General features: G+C 47.0%; 1 protein-coding gene across 1 annotated transcript; it reads right to left on the bottom strand.

Annotated features, from left to right (window-relative positions):
* Positions 1-293: 293 nt before the first annotated feature.
* LOC104276298 (T-box transcription factor TBX5-like) lies at positions 294-9,609 on the bottom strand (the record flags this gene model as incomplete). The annotated part of the gene is given in 3 exon segments (XM_009872560.1): positions 294-619; positions 622-882; positions 9,383-9,609. Coding segments are annotated over 3 exon segments (802 nt in total), but the record flags the coding sequence as incomplete, so codon positions are not given.
* Positions 9,610-17,963: the final 8,354 nt, after the last annotated feature.

Below are 17,963 nucleotides of genomic sequence, written 5' to 3'. Positions count from 1 at the left end.
GTGCCGATCTGTTGATTTTTTTTCTTTTGGAACCAAAGAAAACAAACAAAAAATATATATAATAAAGAGGGGAGAGGGCAAGTCACACCGAGGCCGACATCTATTTTGTCTGTGGTTTCAATCAGCGTCCGTCCCTCCCGAGTGCTATTGGTGAACATTCAGTTAAAGGAGTCTTGCAAAATGCTTTTATCAGCAACGGGTCGCTGGGGTTTTTCTTCTCCTTTTCCTTCTCCCTTGTTTTTTGGTTGGTTGGTTGGGTTTTTCCCCCCCATGGCTAACGCTCTTGCACTTTCTCAACCGCCTCGTTAGCTGTTCTCGCTCCACTCTGGTACCATACCCACGCCGTGGACCGAGTGGTACTGGTGGGGTGAAAGGGTTCGAGGCACGCCGTGGGAATAGAGGAACTCTGCGGGCTGTAAGCTGCTAGGGGGGGACTGGATGCCCGTTTGAGGTCCACACTGCCGGACGATGGGTTGGTGAGAAACCGAAGTTTGGTGCTGGAACATGCTATGGGTATCGCCTAGTTGAGGGGAGGTATGGTTGGCCACACTGCTGAGCCGGGGCATGAGCGGCCCCGAGGTGAAGTGGGCAGAGAAATGTTGGTAGGGTAACCTGTCTGCATGGCAGACACTGTGCAACTGCTGTAGGACGGCACGCTCGGCCACGTGTTACAGCTGATGTCTTCCAGGCTGGGCACGGGGTCCGTGGGGGGAGCGGAGCTGGCATACATACATGCTTGGCGCTGGGCTGATTCAGTCCTGTATGAGGTGTTCAGTCCCTGCTGCTGGGGATAACTGGACCTGTAGAAAGGGTCCTCTTCTGCTGGAGAGGTTTCCATGTAGGGCTTCTTGTAAGGATGCTCGGTGGTGGAACATTCCTCATCTGTTGGGAGAGAAAACTCCTGGTAGCAAACAACTGTACTGTGCCCTCAGCTGAACCTCACACAGTATCACAGAATCACAGAATGTCGGGGGTTGGAAGGGACCTCTAGAGACCATCCAGTCCAACCCCCTGCCAGAGCAGGATCACCCAGAGCAGTCACACAGGAACGCGTCCAGGCGGGGTTTGAATGTCTCCAGAGAAGGAGACTCCACACCCTCCCTGGGCAGCCTGGGCCAGGGCTCCGGCACCCTCACAGGGAAGAAGTTTTTTCTAATATTTTTGTGGAACCTCCTATGTTCCAGCTTGTACCCATTGCCCCTTGTCCTGTCACTGGACGTCACTGAAAAGAGCCTGGCTCCGTCCTCCTGACACTTCCCCTTGACGTATTTATAAACATTTATGAGGTCACCCCTCAGCCTCCTCTTCTCCAAGCTGCAGAGCCCCAGCTCCTTCAGCCTTTCCTCACCAGGGAGATGTTCCACTCCCTCCATCATCCCTGTGCCTCTGCTCCCGCCTCACAACCCTCATTTTACATGCAGGACACAGTCTGCACACATTTCTCAGCCTAAATCCAGACCCTTTCCTTGGAATCAACCTGAATCAAGCCTGCTGAAACCAGATCTTGCACTTGGCCCTGTGTGCCATGGGGAGGGATTAGCTAGAAGCTCTAGGAGGAAAATGTAAGATGCTGGAGGGATCCTGAGGCTTATCTTGCTTGGTGATATCCCACACCACCAAGCTCCTCGTCTCCTCTCTGCTGCCAGAACTTTGAGCAGAAATCAACATCTGCCTGCAGATACAACCCACCTAAGAGTGTCCCCCTACTCCCAGCAGAGAGCCTCAGAGCTGATGCTGTTAGCTAAAAGCCTTTACAATAATGCATTTTCACGATAAATGAGACAAAAATGGAGATCACAATAAAAAAAAATTCCCCCCCTCCCAGGAGAGCATCAGCGATGGCACAGTTGAGACAACATATTCAGAGTTTTACAGCCCCAGTCTTGAGCTGTGCCAAGAGAGCTGGGTACATAAATCCACGCAGGACTGTGGGCTGGAGCCAAGTGTAACAAAAAAGAAAAGTAAATTTCACAGCTAGAGACAAGGCACAGCTTGCAGAGCGCTTTGTTTCCTGCAGCATCCCCAGCCAAGAAAGCGAAGGAGATAAACAATTTAGGTGAAATCTCTAGGGGGAAGCAAAATGAATAAATGAATATGCACTTATTTATTCATTCGCAGGGTCATCAAATGAAATCCAGCTCTGCTGGAATGGATGGCAAAGTTCCCAGGGACAAGCACTTCACCAAGAGATTTTAAGGACAGCGAGGCAAGGGAAGGAGAGCTTGTTCTGACCCGGATTAACTTTGCTGTTGTTGCAAGAACAAGATCTCTGGTGCAGAGAGAAAAACATGCCACTTTGCTTAAAGCCCTCTTGGCTGCATCCTTTCATCAGGGGCAAAATCTGAAAGAAAACCACAAGAAATGGCCCTTTGCCAATTCTCTCAACCAACGTGTTTTGAGCTGCGATTTTTTTTCATCCCTAAAATATAAAGAAAAGAAAAAGAAACAAGAAAAAATAAAAGAGGGCTAAAATCTTCTGCCCTCCAAGAAGCACTTGCAAAACCACAGATGTTGCTGCTGCAGGGTGAGCACCTATGTCTCTCCTTCAGGAGGTGCAGCCGGGCGGTGCGAGCACCTTTTACTTCTTGTAGACATACCCTTATTGCTATAAACAGCCATGCATTTTCTCCTGGGAGCTGTACCCACTCTGCTTATTAAAAAAAAAAAAAAAAAAAACACCTCACAATACTAAAAAGCGCCAAACACATTACTCCCACTCAGGTGTCTACCAAGTCCAGCTGGAACAACTGCTGCTGTTAATCTTCTTGGCCTGGCAACCCCGCAAAAAAACCACCAGGTACAGAGGTACACACACCGTGGGGACTTCCCCCTCAGTGTCCTTTGGCTTTGTAATAGCAGCTGCCGATAAATTCAGCTGGAAAGCCACAGTCCCATGCATTCTTCCTAAAACCCAGCTCCTCAGTCCCAGCAAACCTACCTTCCTCCTCTGCCTTCCCTTAAATTGAGACAGAGAGTGGGGTGGGATAAGCGATCAAGGCAGTCACATCGTTAAATAGCAAAACCACTAAGTGGATAGATGCAAAAGTGTATCACTCTCCTCAATCCTGATCAAGGTTTGTTTCATGTAGGGGCGATGGAGAGGATGTAGCCCTCCTGGAAGACAAAAGCTGGAAGCAGAGGCCTAAGCTCCCTCCTGAACATGCATCTATCATCAGGAAGGAGAGCCTGAGCTCTTGCTTTTACAGACAGCCTAAAAGTTGTGGATCCCTAACCCACCACTGAGTAATAAGAACACTAGGGTGGAAAAACAATGTCTTGTAAAATGAAGCATTGTTCTGCTAATAAAGTTTTCAGCATTAAACCGCATTACTCTGCTGGCGTTAGAAATCATTGGCTTGGGGTTTGACTGTTTATTTTAATTTTTGGTTTTTTAAATATACAACACAAAACAGTCAAACTCTGTTTTTCTGTTGTGTAAAAATGTGCCTGACTTACAACCTGAGGTTGCTGATTTTTCCACTTAGCCCAGACGTTCTGCTGCCTGCCACAGCCCAGCCAGGCAGAGCCACAGCATTAAGGATTCGCTTCCAGAATTTATTACAGGTGAGGAGAGGAAAAACAAAAACAATCAGTATTTCACTGAAAACTCTATAGGTGCCCTCTCTTCTCCTGTAAGCCCTTGTGATCGTTCCACTCGCCTCTCTAGAGCCGAGCTCACCGATGTCATGTGTGGGAAGGGCACCATCACTCCAGATTTTAAGATGTGTAAAGACCCCATACCCACCTCCAAAGAGGACATAATTGCTAAGGAAGGGTTACAACCCACCCTAACAGCTTCTGCCTGTCCTTTGGCCCCTCTCCCTGATGATTTTCCCATCTATGTAACCTCAAGGTGCTTGAGAGGGAAGAGAACAGTCCATTTTCATGATCAGATGGAGTGATGCAGAGCAGAGAACCTCAGCTGGTGCCAGCTGATGAATTTACACTGGTCCAGGTTCTCCAGCCTGATATAGCATCGCCCCACCACTCCTCAGAGGAGACCAGAGGACAGAGAAGGTGAAGCATGTCCCCATGGTGTGTGGAGCCAATCTGGGGGTGGAAAGAGGATATCTTAAGTCAGAGAATGGCAAAAGAAGAACAAGTCAAATAGGGCTTTCACACAATGGTGAAGGTTGCATTACGAATCCACCTCCACCTGCTTTGGACCCTGGACCATCTGTCTCAAGGCCATAATTCTCTCCCTGAAGGTCCTCTCATCTCAGAATCAGCATAAACAAGAGTTAACTGTCTGGTCTGCTCTGGGTTTGATTCTTCATGTTCGTTCTCCAGTAGCATTCCACTGTTGCTGCTGAGCCCCAGGAGGTGCTGGGCACCTCTGGGAGATGCTGACTACCATCCTTCACTTCTGTTGCTATCCTTGGAAGCCAAGGGTGGTGATCAGCTCTTGTGACTGGCCCCTCGATACTTCGCAAACCTCAAAAAGCAAGAAGTTCTGCCAAGCAGGGGAATCTGCCAGTGCTTGGGAGAAGTTGCTCCGAAGTGGATCCAAGGAAAACGGAGCCTGCAGAATGGGGTGGAAACTGGCTCCCTCACAAGGAATTTGATGATCTATCTAAATGAAGGAGCTTGAGCGAGAGCATAAGCAGTTCCAAGATTTCCGGTATTTACTACTTCCAGCTGGGTTGTAAATACCACACAAATGGCTTTTTAAATGGAATTTTCCCAACTCCAAGATTAGGGCAGTCCAGAATGAAATGCAAACATGTAAAACCTCTGGACTTCAGGGGGCACTGGGTCCACCTCTTCCCCTGGTGTAAATCAGCGGAACTCCTTTCGAATTCTTGACAATCAGCTCCCTGGGACAGAAGACAATGAAGAATGGGACCCAACTATTTTAATTTTCAAAGCTCACCCGCACTTTCAGGGCATTACAGTAGGTTCATCCTGACTTTGTGAGAGAGACACAATGGGTGATTAACACTAATGCTGTTGCTTTATCCAGTCTTATTTCTAGTATGAATCTAGCATGAGCCTGAAGAGCCAGTGTCAGGGTGCAAGACTGAAGAGGATCGTCAAAGAAGAAAAGAAAAAGGCAGATTCAATGAAGATTAACGCCCCTAAAGGGCAAGGAAGGTGTACCTCCAAGGACATGGAAACTAAGACACACTAGATACCTCAGCAATCGCACGGTTTGCAGTATGGCTGTGCTGCCTTGCAGGGGAACACAACAGAAATACCAGCCCCTGAATATCTCCCCGCCATGCAGGCAGGCTCTTCTTCACCCTCAGTGCCCCAGTAGCCACCTTGCTCTGGGCTCCACTGCATCTACCCAAGCTGCAGTCACCTCAGGGTGCCACATTGCTCAAGCCTTGACCAACTTGTTGCGTCTCCTGACATCAGCAGGCAGAGGAGCATGTCCTCCAAGAAGGCTTTCCCTGTATGCTTTTTGTCCTATTGATTCCCTGAGTGAAAGAAAAGCTGCGTGGGGTGAGGGAGAAATCGGTTCAGTCCACAGAGGTATATCTACCATAGCAGTGCCTGGTGTTGAGGAGAAATGGGAAAGGCATCGCTGTATATCCACCAATCTCCTCCTAGCAGGAAAGAAATATTTTCTTCCCCACAGTCAAGGTCATGTCCAAGCTAGGTGGCTGAAGGATGCAGTCCTTGCTGGTTGGAGCTGGTGGATTCTGCCACGTCCCTCTTCTCCCTCAAAATGCCAACGTGACAACTTTTATAACCTCCCCAGGGAGAGGCTGTTCCAGTTGCCTCCTGTTCAGCATCACAAGCATCCCAGAAATCTGCCAAGTGGTTGAGATTGTGTAAGGCTGGGAGGGAGCAGAGGTTTCTCTGGATGGCTTTTTACTTCACAGGAAGTCTGAGGGAGAGGATAACACAAGGGAAAACAAGCCCCAATGCCCTAATTGGGACATGGGGCTAAAATGAAAGACAGAAAGCAAGCTGCCTGCTGGTACATCGTTTTGGGCTTCTCCAAGCACAATGAGAGAAGGAGAGGTGGAGAACAACTCGAATAAAGGCAAAGCTCTAATTGGTCTTTGTTGCAATCTGAAAATCCACATCAACAACTGAGGCCGTTCCTCAGTGGGATACAGGATTGGAGTTAATCCATTCTCTCAAGACCAGTGTCTTTGTGAAATGCCGTAAAATCTCACTGTGGAGCTGGGACACATCACAGGATGATTCTCGCCTTGCGGACTGCCGTTCCCCGATGTTCAGCGTGTTCAGAAGGTACCCGGAGCAGCGATCACATTGCATCATGCTGGGGCCTTTGGCAATGCTGTCACCCTGCACTCTCACCTGCGCACCAGGAACTGCTAGATTTGGCGTTCTGGGATGTGTTTTTCCTTCCTCTCCCAGAAGAGCATCACCTCCCTGAAGCGGAGGAGCCTTCAGAGATAACATTCTCTCTCAGCCCTGCTGCTCTCCCCTAAAGTAACTCCATATCAGATCTCCAGACTGAATCCATCTTGGCTTGACAGCAAAGAACAACACTGTCAACCGCAGAGCTAAATCTTTGTCTTCAGTCACCAAGGAAGTAGAAGTTGAAAAAGGGGCCCATGAGTTGCTCAAACACAGACCTATTCTTAACTGAGCCTAAACCAAGGCTTGACCTCCTGACTAAAAAGGATACAGAGAAACACCACGAGATGTCAAAGCGGGAAGGAGCCATATCTGAGAGACTGTCTTGGGAAACAGTCGTGGTATTTGCTACAGGAGATACAGACACCAGCTGGTCTCAAACCCCCTCTGGCCCTGCAAGCACTTATCCGTAACCGCAGCCTTGCAAAAAAAGGAAATAACTCGCCTGAGATAAATCCTAAACCAACTGAAAAGGAGTCAATGTTTGGGGAGTTGATGATCCAAGGAAGCCAGTAAAGCTTCCAGTCCAGAAAATGGACAGAGGTACATCAGCAGCGAACACACTCTTGCTTTCATGTTTTCTCTAGATGGTGAGGCTTGTTCAAAGTTACGCGGAATATTAAGAAAGCAGGAGAGCAGTGAGGAAAAGTTTAATATTACACTTGGAGAGGCTGGAAAAGGGAGAAAAAGAGAAATAGCAGGTAAGGTTATTTTCGTAAGTTCAATAAAGATCCTTGCTAGAAGAAAGTGCCACACTCAATCTGAGTTTGAGATGAAGCCTTGGATTACGTTCCGATGTATCTGAACAGAATTGCTCATCTCTGGTGACTTCTTTTTTTTCCTCCTTTTTAAATGAATTTCACTTTGCAAAGAGCTGCTTGGCAGCTTATGTTGGCTCTCTGTTTCCCATTAACTTTGTGTTTCTTTTCTTTAAGCCCTGGTGGCTGTTTTCGATTTACTGGATGCGCTGCGAGGGGGAGAAAGGCACAGGGAGGAAAGCAGGGGCTCAGGCTCCCGAGCCGTATGGCTTCGCAGAAGAAGCCAGTGGTATCGGACAGGACACCGCTTCTCTTTGATTAAAGCGTTTGGCGGCTTTGATAAAAGGCCCTTAACTGCTTGTGCCACTCAAGCCATCGTAGAGATAATGAGGGGCCATCAGCCCTAGAGACAAGGACTCGCTTTGCCAGTCTCCGAGGGCCAAGCAGGCCAAAAGGGGCCGGGGAGCTTATTACAGGGCAGATAGTCGTCTCTTTTGTGACAATAAGAGGAAGTGAGATAATTGGGGGATTGAGGGAAACCACCCATGGAGACACCACTTAGCGGGAATCCCAAAACTGGAAGGAAACCTCTGCTGATTCCTTATCGCCTTACAATGTGGAGGCGAATGATGAATTGCCCTGCGGAGCGGGGACACGCAGCCACCCAACACCATCCGAAGGCTTTGTGGCCCTTTGGACCAGTTTGTTTTGGGTAGCTTTTACAAGAGGGGAAGATGAACGGTGAAAGCTCACCCTCCAGGGCAAAGGAGCCCCGGGGATGGATGGCAGGCTGAGGGATGGCAAGGGTTTGCCCATCCTCGGGACCTGCCTTTCCATCGCCAACAGTGGGGCTTCGCACCAACCCAGTTGTGTCCCAAAGCCTCACACTAGCACGGGGGTAGCAAGGGCCACACACCCCACTTCTGACCTTAGGGGACAATCTGGAAAGCCTCTGCAATCCCTTATTCCCTACCTTAGATCTAAGCTCAAGTCTACCATCACCATTTCCAACCACAACCTTGAGACACCAGGGCCAGCTTGGTGGAGTCAAAAAACAATGCCTCTGGTTTCCGCTGTTTAGCTCAGTCTCGGGCAAATATTAAGATTTCTCAACTTTTTTTGTTTGTTTATTTTGCATATATACTTGCAGACAACCCATGTGCTGCCAGAGCATTTAGGGGATTCACCAAGGAAGGAAGAGAGATTTCCCCTACCCTCCTGCCTCATCTACCAACACTTCCCAGCATCCGCTACCTTCGACTGTGTGTCTACACTGCACATCCCAGCGCCCCAGGGGTTACGTTACTAAAAATAATGACATGTGGCTGACTGATAGAAGCATACAGGGAAGCAGGAAAGGATCTGCTGTAGGGAGAGGCTACAAGGCTGGAAAAACTCTTGGTGTGTTCAAATGCCACAGCGCATGCTGACTCCTGTTAGGTTTTCACACACCATGTAGACTAAATCCCGAGAAAACAGAACAAGGATAGGCAGCAACCATCTCCTGCCCATCCCTTGGAGTTGCAATCAACCCTGAAAGTTCCCTATTTTCTTCTGGGATGAAACAGATCTGAGGCTTTTGCTGTCTCAGTCCTGCAAGTGTTTCTACATCTAAGCATTCCCATTGCTTTGGGAGAGGAAGGGAGAGACTGCAAACGGCTCGCTCCTGCCCGGGAACAATTAACCCGTTGATGTGATGGGGCTCTTCACGCCAGGACGAGCTGTGCAGTGAGTGTAAAGCCCTCACAGTTTGATCCCTCGAGCTCTGTCAAAGCAGGTCAGTCGCACCAGAGGGGAACGAACATGGATATCATGATTTTCAATCCCATGCCCCCTTCATTAGACTGAGCGTTTAAGTGGAATTGCTTTCTGCAGACAGACAACTGTCTCCCAACTGTGAGGCTCTTAGTTGAAAAACCCTGCAAAATCCAAGCTGTCAAGGTATCTCCTGCTTGGAGATTAACCCTGTCTGAGGGGCTATGGAGACAGATAAGTCATCTTTATCTCTGGCACCAGCTATCTTACTGAATGTGGATTCAGCGTGGGGAAAAGGCACTACCACCCCTCCAAGCAGCTTGCTCCTGGCACAGCAGCAAAGGTGAGGAGAGCCCTGGTGAGATGTCCACCTCCAGCACCCAACCCTCACCCCTCGCTCATCCTCAAGCATCACCTTAAAAGCAGACTGGGACTGTCCAGCCTGTGGGCAAGGGGAACCATCAGAAAACTATGCTCGCAGTCATGGTAGGAAAGGGAAAGCACCGAGCGGGGAGCAGCCAAGGTCTGACCTTTTCTCTTGGTGCAGTGGTAGATCTGGCTGTGCTCCTGGGAGATCGGGTAGGGGTTGGCAGGCGGTAGCAGGTCCTGGGAGGTGCTCGACACCCCATTCTCGCACTGGTACTGGGAGCCCAGGTTGGAAGAGGCAGAAAGGACCCTGGTCTCGCCACTGAAGGGGCTGTGATTCGAGGACACTTTTTGTCTCACTGTGCTCCTGGGAACAACCGGGTACTCTTTACTAAAAGCAAAGAAATAATAAAAAAAAAAAAGGCAGAAAAGCAATCAATTAATAAATAGAGCAGTGGATTAATAAATGAAGGCAGTGCATTAGTGTCATGGTGTGTGTTTAGGCTTTCAGGGAAATACAGACATCCCTCCCAGGAGACTGCAGCCCCGTCACACTTGATCCATGCAGCACTCTCCTATTTCACTTTCATTTTAGCGCCCTTCCTTTTAGATTCCACCACAGCTGCTATTTTACACCCATACATAAAATAGATATATGCAGTTATAATGAAATACACAAAATTTATATTTACATAGCATGGTAGCATTTCTAAATTATGAACTATTTATATTGTACACATGGATGTGCATGTAAATAAAAACCTCATTTTTGCCAAGTTGATTTGGAGATGGATCAAATATTTAAGTCTACTTTTTCCCCGTTATGGTAGTTGTTTCCATTCCTTTTCCCCAGGGTATGCCAGCCTGGTTGTCCTCCATGGGTGATTCCCGGGACCAGAGAACAAGCTCCACTCCAGAGCACTCAGAAGAAGAGAAATAAATAAATCACCAAAACCTGATGCACACCAGAGCCAGGCTAGGAGAGTGAGCTCTCATGGAAAGTCCAGTTGGTTCCTTTGCTCTGAAATCTGGTTTGAATCAAGGATGCTTTGCCAACACTGTCTGGAAATCCCCTCTCCTACAAGACCCTACAATGTCCCTTGGAGACATTTCTCCAGGCACATCCTCAACATGGCTGGACAAGATACTTCTCGCTTAGCAGGAAGGAGAATTGAAGCGGAGTAGGGGGTCTTGAAGGCTTCAGGCAAGGTGCAAGCTTCCTCCCAGGCAACCTCCAAGAAAGGTAGATATCCCTTGAACCCAAGGACTTGCATAAAGACCCAGTAATAGAGCATCACCTTGCACAGTATCACCAGGCACAGAGCAACCATAAACCAAATTTCAACACAAGCTTTCTTCTTTGAAGCTATAACCATTGGACCAAACTGGCTTTGAGAATCCTGCCCCAAATCATCATGCTGCAGCAAAGACCGATCCTTAAATCCCGTCAACAGGCTCACCTGGCCAGTAACATGGGGAGGAGGAGCCCTGAATTTCCAACAACAGTCCTTAGAGAGGACCTATCACTGCAGCAACTCAGAACTTATTTACAAAATTTAACAATACCAATTATATAAACCTACTCACAGCAGGGAGCTTTCATCCAAACCACTACTGTGGTGGCTGCCAGAAACATCAGCAACTGAGCTGTAATGGAGGGGAAATTCACCCAGGAGCTCAAAACCAAATAAATGTGTCTCTCATTTTGCCACAAAAGCTTTCCAAACCCCGGGCACTGGTGGCTTGCCAAGGACAGCCTATTCCAAAGGTGGGGTTTCTTCCCCTGGAAGCTCAGCAGCTCCTCCCTGCAGGATCATGGCTTTCCACCCACTTGGGCTGGCTGACCAGGCAGCTTTTTTCTCAGAACTCAAGTCCAGGCTGCGCACGGGGAACAAAAGGGAGGAAGCTGAGACTTATTCCTCCGATATGCAAGACAGCAAAGGAAGCCAGGATACGTGGTGGGCTTCAGAGGACCTCTTTGCTTGTGGACATCCTGCATTTCCACCCCAGGAGCTCTTGCTAGAGGGCAGATTTGGTGACTTTATAGGATCAAGAGCTCCTTCTTTCTCAGCTCCAGCAACATGTAACCCTCCAAGAAATAAGAGTCTTTTTTTTTTTTTCGGTAGTGTACCTGTGGAGGGACATACCATAGCATGATGCCACATCATGTTCTCTGTGGCTTTTTTTGGAGGATGTAGAGAAGACTGCTTTCACAGTTTCCCCCTGCTTCAGTGAGGGAAGATTTGGATGTCTCTTCGTAACATTGGATTAGATTTGCATGGGGGTTTCTTACAGTAAATTCTCGCAGTAAATCCTCACAGCGTCTCACAGGGACCCCCACCATCAGACCCTCACTGTGTGAAACACCACACAAACCACTGAGAAGCCATCCCCATCCCACATACTTCTCACCTAAATCAACACTTTCCCTGTCTCAGTGGCAAACTCAAAAGAAGAAAATTTAACAACCTGATTTTTTTTCGCGACAAATAGATGTTTTCTCTCCGTAAAGGAGCTATGTGCTTGAAACACCAATATTTTTACCCTGAGTGCCAGCACAGATGGTGTCCAGGTCCCACATTTCCCCCATGCACCAGGGACCAAATTCGTTCAGACTGCATTTTCCGTAGGACACAACAGCCTCCGCGGCCATAAGAGAGGACAGTGGTGTTCTGCAGGAGACACAGCACAGGCAGGGAGTCGTACTGGAGAGGGAATAGGTTGGAGACACCAAGTTTCCAAACAGCAGTTCCCAGGAGGTATCGCAATGACTTCTCTCCAGACTGAAATATTTCCATTTCAGTCAAAACATCTTGGGTGCTATTTTTGCCAAAACATCAACTATTCGAGGAGGGAGAGGAAGGAAAGTATTTTCTAACTAAATATCTAAAGTATTCTCTTTCACTTTGCTGGTTTTTTGATACATAAAGGCAGTTGTCTCTCTATTTCTACCTGTTTCTTCGTTATAGGAGCTGAGCTCTAATAAAGAGATAACTTTGGTACTTCGTAAAGCAGTAGTCATCTTGCAACATTTATACTGTTTCCTGAGCCCACTCAGTATGCATTGTGCATTTGAATTTGTCCTTTAGTCCTTAAAAATATATTTTTTTATTTTTTAATTTTTTTTTCAGTGCCTAAAAGTCACTTCCCAAAATAGCCGGTGGTAATCCTGGGCCACTGTTTAACAGGATGAAGAGTTTTGTTCACCACTGGCACAAAATTACTGCCGCATCCAGAAATTTTGCCGTCCCAAAAAATTGTAATGAAGTAAGAAGGCAGGAAAAAAAAAAATAAACATTAAAGCTTGATGTACACAGGCAATATAGGAAACTGTCCACACAGCAAGGAAGAGATTGCTGATCCTGGGCCAGAATGCGAGTTAGTTTTACATGGGGGTGTTAACAGACTGCTTTTATATTTTTTTTTGCATTAAAAAACTGTAAAATTAGAAGGAGAAAAAAAGAAGTTGGTCGGGCAAAGAATTTACAAGGAAGGAAGCTGTCACTGGTCTATTTAAAGTCTGTTGGAGGTTAACGACGAGCATTCAGTTACCATAGCGGGTGCTTTACAATAGCAGAGGGGGACGGGGAGGAACGGGGGAGCTGTGTCACACGAGGTTCTACATGGTCTCAGCATCTTCCAGCTGAAGGGCCACCAAGAGGGGAATATACTTTGATTTTCATTAAGGCTCGGGGGAAGAAATCAGGAATGAGGGCTAAGTCTACCACGAAGGCAGTTGGTCCTGAGGTCTGGACTCGGCGCTTCCACTCCCACCTGGCTAGACGGTTCCCACACCCAGGGTCAGACACATTCCTCTTTAGAGCTCATCATATAGCCCCAACCCTACAGAAGAGGCCGCACAAGCAAATCCTTCCTGCATTTCCCACGCACTTCCACTCAAATCAGACCTCTGCCAGGCAGAATTGGCAAACTTGGTCTCTTTTTCTCTCACGACATTTTCCCCCCAGTCCCTGGCCAAACGATGGCCTCACCACGGCAAGAGTTTCATAAGATCACTTATGCAACAAATTCACATCTAGCAAGGAATTCAAAGGAGTAAATTGAAAAAGGTTTCATAATCCCAAAGCTGCAGACCTTGTTGGCCTTTGCAAACTAATCAGAACTATGGAAAAATTATGGATATAGACCTTCCCAGAGCGATATCCAGTCCTCTTCCTTGCACTACACTGTAAAAATTTTCAACATATTTTCATGTGCAGACTTTAAGTTTCCTGATGTATCAGCCAATCCATAGTAAATGCAGCTACCAGAGAAAAACCTTGTCAAAAATCTCTTTGAAGATCCACAGTTCATAACTGTGAAGCTTCTGCACTGAAGCATGCAACCCCTATTGGCACTAAGCACATTGTATTAGAAGATGCTTTGGATATTTCTGCAACAAAGTGTTGCACACCAAGGCTTTCCAGAGCTGCTGCAGTGCACGGTAACAAGACTTCAAAAGACTTAATAAATGTCCAGTCCCAAGGGTCGCACTGATATCTGTTCATGGTCAAGGTGGGGCATGATATGAAAGAAGATTTCCCCATGGTTAGCTGCTGCCATGTTCTCACAGCACCTTTTGAAGCCCCTGAGCTGGGCACTGTCTCGATTTTGTTCACAATGGTAATTCCTAACCTAAAATCTGACCAAAGATCTATCAGTGGCCAAATACAGTGATGCCCCTCCACTCCTGCCATATTGACAGATATTTAACTCCTCTTTAGTCGATCACTATGGAAGGACTGATGTTTGCCATCCTATTAGCCCTGTCCCCTCCACACCGACCGTGGATACAGTGATGCAGAGTCAGACCCCAAATCCCAATGTGCGGATACAACTCATCGGCATTTGAGTTTATATTTCCTAGGCCACCAATTGTCGTTCTTCCTACTGAGACTTAGGAGTAGGAAAGAAATGGAAGTCAGTCATAACAGATATAGAAAGAGAAAAAAAAAAAGTCACTGTAATAAATATACCATCTCCTAGCAAAAAAACAAACAAACAAACAAACAGAAAACAATTGGCAATTGTCAATGTACGTTCATTTCAGCTTATTTCCAGCACATTGAAATAAAATTGAACCACTCTCAAGAGACTGTCTAGAGAGTTTGAAGTGAATAAACTACATCAGAAAAGGACTTAGTAGGAGAGGAACTACTGAGTAGTTCCTTCAGTCTAACTCTCAGATCAAATATGAGCTCTCTCTGCATGGGGACTGCAGCCCAGCCCCTCAGAAAATAATACCCTAGACTGGATGTCTAGGAACATAAGTCAAAACATTCACTGAAATATGGGAGGCTGTTCACTGCAGCATTCTCCACCAACGTATCTAGTGTCCTGACTTACTTCCTAGAACGTGAATGCTCCAATAACCCTGGTTCGGGTGCACGCCTGCTATGTTAAAAACCGGAGTTTCCATCACTCAGAGTAGTGCAGCCCAAAGAGATCACTGCAACAAACCCAAAAACCAGTAGTGAAAAGAACCAGCTACAGATCTAGAGCTGTCATTACCAGGCAAATAAAACAGCTAGATTCCTGCAGACAAATACCACTGTTCAATGCTGGAGTAGGAGGAACACAAGAGGAGATGGTGAATGGACGTTGGCCAACAGAGACATCAACATCCCCTCATGCTGGGCTGAGCTTCTGCAGATCGAGTCCTGCCGGGCAGATTCCCCAGAGAAGGTGCAATGGAGGAAACTGCAGCTACTCTGTGTTTCTCAAGATGACTTCCTCACTCTAAAAGAGCTGTGGACACCCCTCCAGTGAACTATGTAGAGCCTTATTTTGGATTTTGTCTTAATTCTGCCACATTCTATAGAATACATTTCAAACTTACACTTTCCTCTGGAGCTTTGACCAGCAAAATTTCCTTGGGGAGATTCACTGGAGAAAAGCATCACCCCTCCAACTGATTTATAATTCTAAGGCTCACACTGAAAATGTTTCAGACTGCATGAGGCTCTTAGGAAATTCCAGTGACAGAACATGGGAAATGAAAGTGGGTGTAAGAATGCAATGACAGCATGCAAGAAGAGCAAAGTCATTCGCAGTGGACCAAGACCTACTTGCATCAGTCCAACATGATGTTTGCATGCCAGGGTGGACTTAGAGGATCATCTGTTTATTTTACTGGCACCCTCAAATGCACCCTCTTCTCCACTTTGCCAGCTCTGAATCATGGTGCTGATTCGACGTGCTTTGCATCTGGCCCAGCTTCTGGTTTTGCTTACACTAGGAAATCTTTGGAATAATTCCTTTGGAGCCAGGAAGATTAGTGTGCATCCATGCCAAAGGCAGCAAATCACGGCTCATGATCTTTGATGAAGAAAACATACACATAACGACAAACTACACTGCCACTCTTCTTTGTCAAGCGGATTGTTCTGGATCTTGGCCTCACTTTGAAAGGGTCCAGGATACCCACGAAGGGAGTGAAGAACCACCCCTTCACATAATTGTCTTTCCTCTCAAAAGCTTTCCCAATAAGACATTTCAAGGACCAAACTGCATTAATTTAAATGAACGTTAACTAGGGCCCGAGACTTCCAGAAGCTCTTCAGCACCCATAATGACCACTGAAGACAATGGGAGTTACAGATGATTTGCAAAAATTGGTTAAAGGGTTTAACAGAATTGCTCTTTTACTCTAGTCCCAGACCCGCAAACACTTCAGCCCTGCTGTCTTTTGGCAGTCACAGATTTTAAAAAAATAAAATATAATAAAATAAAAGCTACAACTTGCGTGCAATCCCCAGAATCACCCAGTAGCTATTGCTTATTTGTACAGCTCCACTGACTCGCATGCAGGGGGAATTTTAAGGGCAAAGTCCTACACTAGCATCTGCAATGCAGATCTCATCTCACCCTGCTTAAGCTGCACCCTCTGTGGGTTTCTGCTGGGTGTTTTGCTCTTGCTCTCCACAACAAATTCCCCTTGGCACAGGCAGAAGTTCTAAGCAGAGACGAAAGGAATTTTTACAGTACAGAGGAGCAAGAGATCCAAAAGGATTACTACACCTAAAATTCCCAGCACTGCAACCACATCATTTTTACCTGATTTATGTTTTTCAATTGCAGCATGGCCACAGGGTGCAGACACAGTATAACTCACATCCCTCTACACATTTTCCTCCAGTGTGTTACCATTGTTTTCTTTTTAATTGATTTCTTTTCCTTAAATCAAGGAAATACCAAACTTGATGTCATGCTCAGAAACTTGAAAACTGTTCTCCCAGAGCACTCATCCCATCAAAGAAAATACTAAAGGGGTCCTGGGTGTCTCAGGAAAGAAAGGCTGTGGAGAGGAAGATGAACATGCATCAGAAATCTGTGTTCACAAGTATTCAGATCTCTCTGGAGCTCATGACTCTTCTTGTTGAATGAAATAATGTGCTACCAAAAAGCTTAACATAAGTCTTGACTGAAGTTTTCTACCTGGACAGACTTTACTAACTTTTCTCCTGAGAAACAGGAGGAGGAAAACCAGCATGGAGTCCTTGTAAAGGAGAAAGCCACGGAGAGGAATGGACTCTCAGACATCCCTGTCCACCCTGAAAAGCTGCTGTCCCCAGAGGCTGCTTGGGCCAACACATCGCTCTTGCTTGGCCAGAATGCACAGAGACAAGCGGAGGTGGAGAGAGAGTCCTCAATGAGAGACCCGAGACCTCACTCCAAGTTCATCCTCGGCACTGGAAATTGTTTTCTCTGTTCCATCCTCCTTTCAGTCCCTGCCATTTGCCAAGGTGTTTAAAGGGTGAATCACCAGGCCAAGTCCTCACCAGCACCTAGACCTGCTTCAACTTCATCCCACTGCAAGACCAGCTCCAAGGCAAGCGAAACCATTCTGGACCCAGCAAACTGGTTTCCCTCCCATCCTCTGACAGCCAAAGGTGCAAGGAGACCACCAGAGCTGCCCAGATGGCAATTCTTTCTAGCAGGATGGACTTGACCTCATGTAATTTCAGCTATTGAAAAGGCAGGTGTCTACTCTAAACAAATCAACCAGATGTTGTGGGCGAGATGGACAGAGGGAGGGCTCCTCGCGCACCCTGCTCTCTCCATGGGCCAAGCTCTCCAAGGAAAGCAGCTCCAAAAGCTTCCATCGTGTTCTGCTTTGCGCTGAAGGAGCCCAGGCACCAGCCCTGCCTGGGGGAAACTGCTTCTGGATGGCATCTTCAAGCAGCCTTGTTCCTGTCTGACCTAAGCCCCACACCAAGAATCAGGACCTGGAAGCACATTTTCAGCAGGGGTCAGGCCTCCAAGGTTTCTCCAAGTAGGAGGGTGAGCAGAGGGACAGGCTTTGGCCACAGCTGGGACCAGCCTTCCCCAAAAACACCAGGATGCCACAAGCCAGCTGCTTCTCAGCCTCGTCTGCTGGGGTTTGCTCCTCCCAGGGCTGCTTTCAGCTGAGAGATGTCCTCCTGCAAGAGCCCTACGCAGGGAGTTAAGAAATATTTGAGATTTAAATAAAGAAAACAGAGAGGTGCCGAGGCTTTCCTCCGCATGAAGAGTTTTTTCCCCTCTGTGGCTATCCCCCTTAATGAGATGATCAGTGACCTGGTGAATGTCAGGTCACCAGTTCCCGGTACAAAAGGCTGGGTACTGTTTTTAAAAAGCATGGGGTTTTTTTCCAGTTACTTCTTCTTTTTTCTACAATGAAGGAATAGCACTAAAAATACATCCCACTCTATTCTCCGAGAGCATAAATAGATATTGCTCCCGTAAAGCCAAGAGAGACTTACT

The sequence above is a fragment of the Apaloderma vittatum genome, unplaced genomic scaffold (genome assembly GCF_000703405.1).
Source record: "Apaloderma vittatum isolate BGI_N311 unplaced genomic scaffold, ASM70340v1 scaffold42830, whole genome shotgun sequence".
NCBI classification, from domain to species: Eukaryota; Metazoa; Chordata; class Aves; order Trogoniformes; family Trogonidae; genus Apaloderma; species Apaloderma vittatum.
The sequence above is the reverse complement of the archived record's forward strand: the minus strand, read 5'-3'. Positions and strand labels throughout refer to the sequence as shown.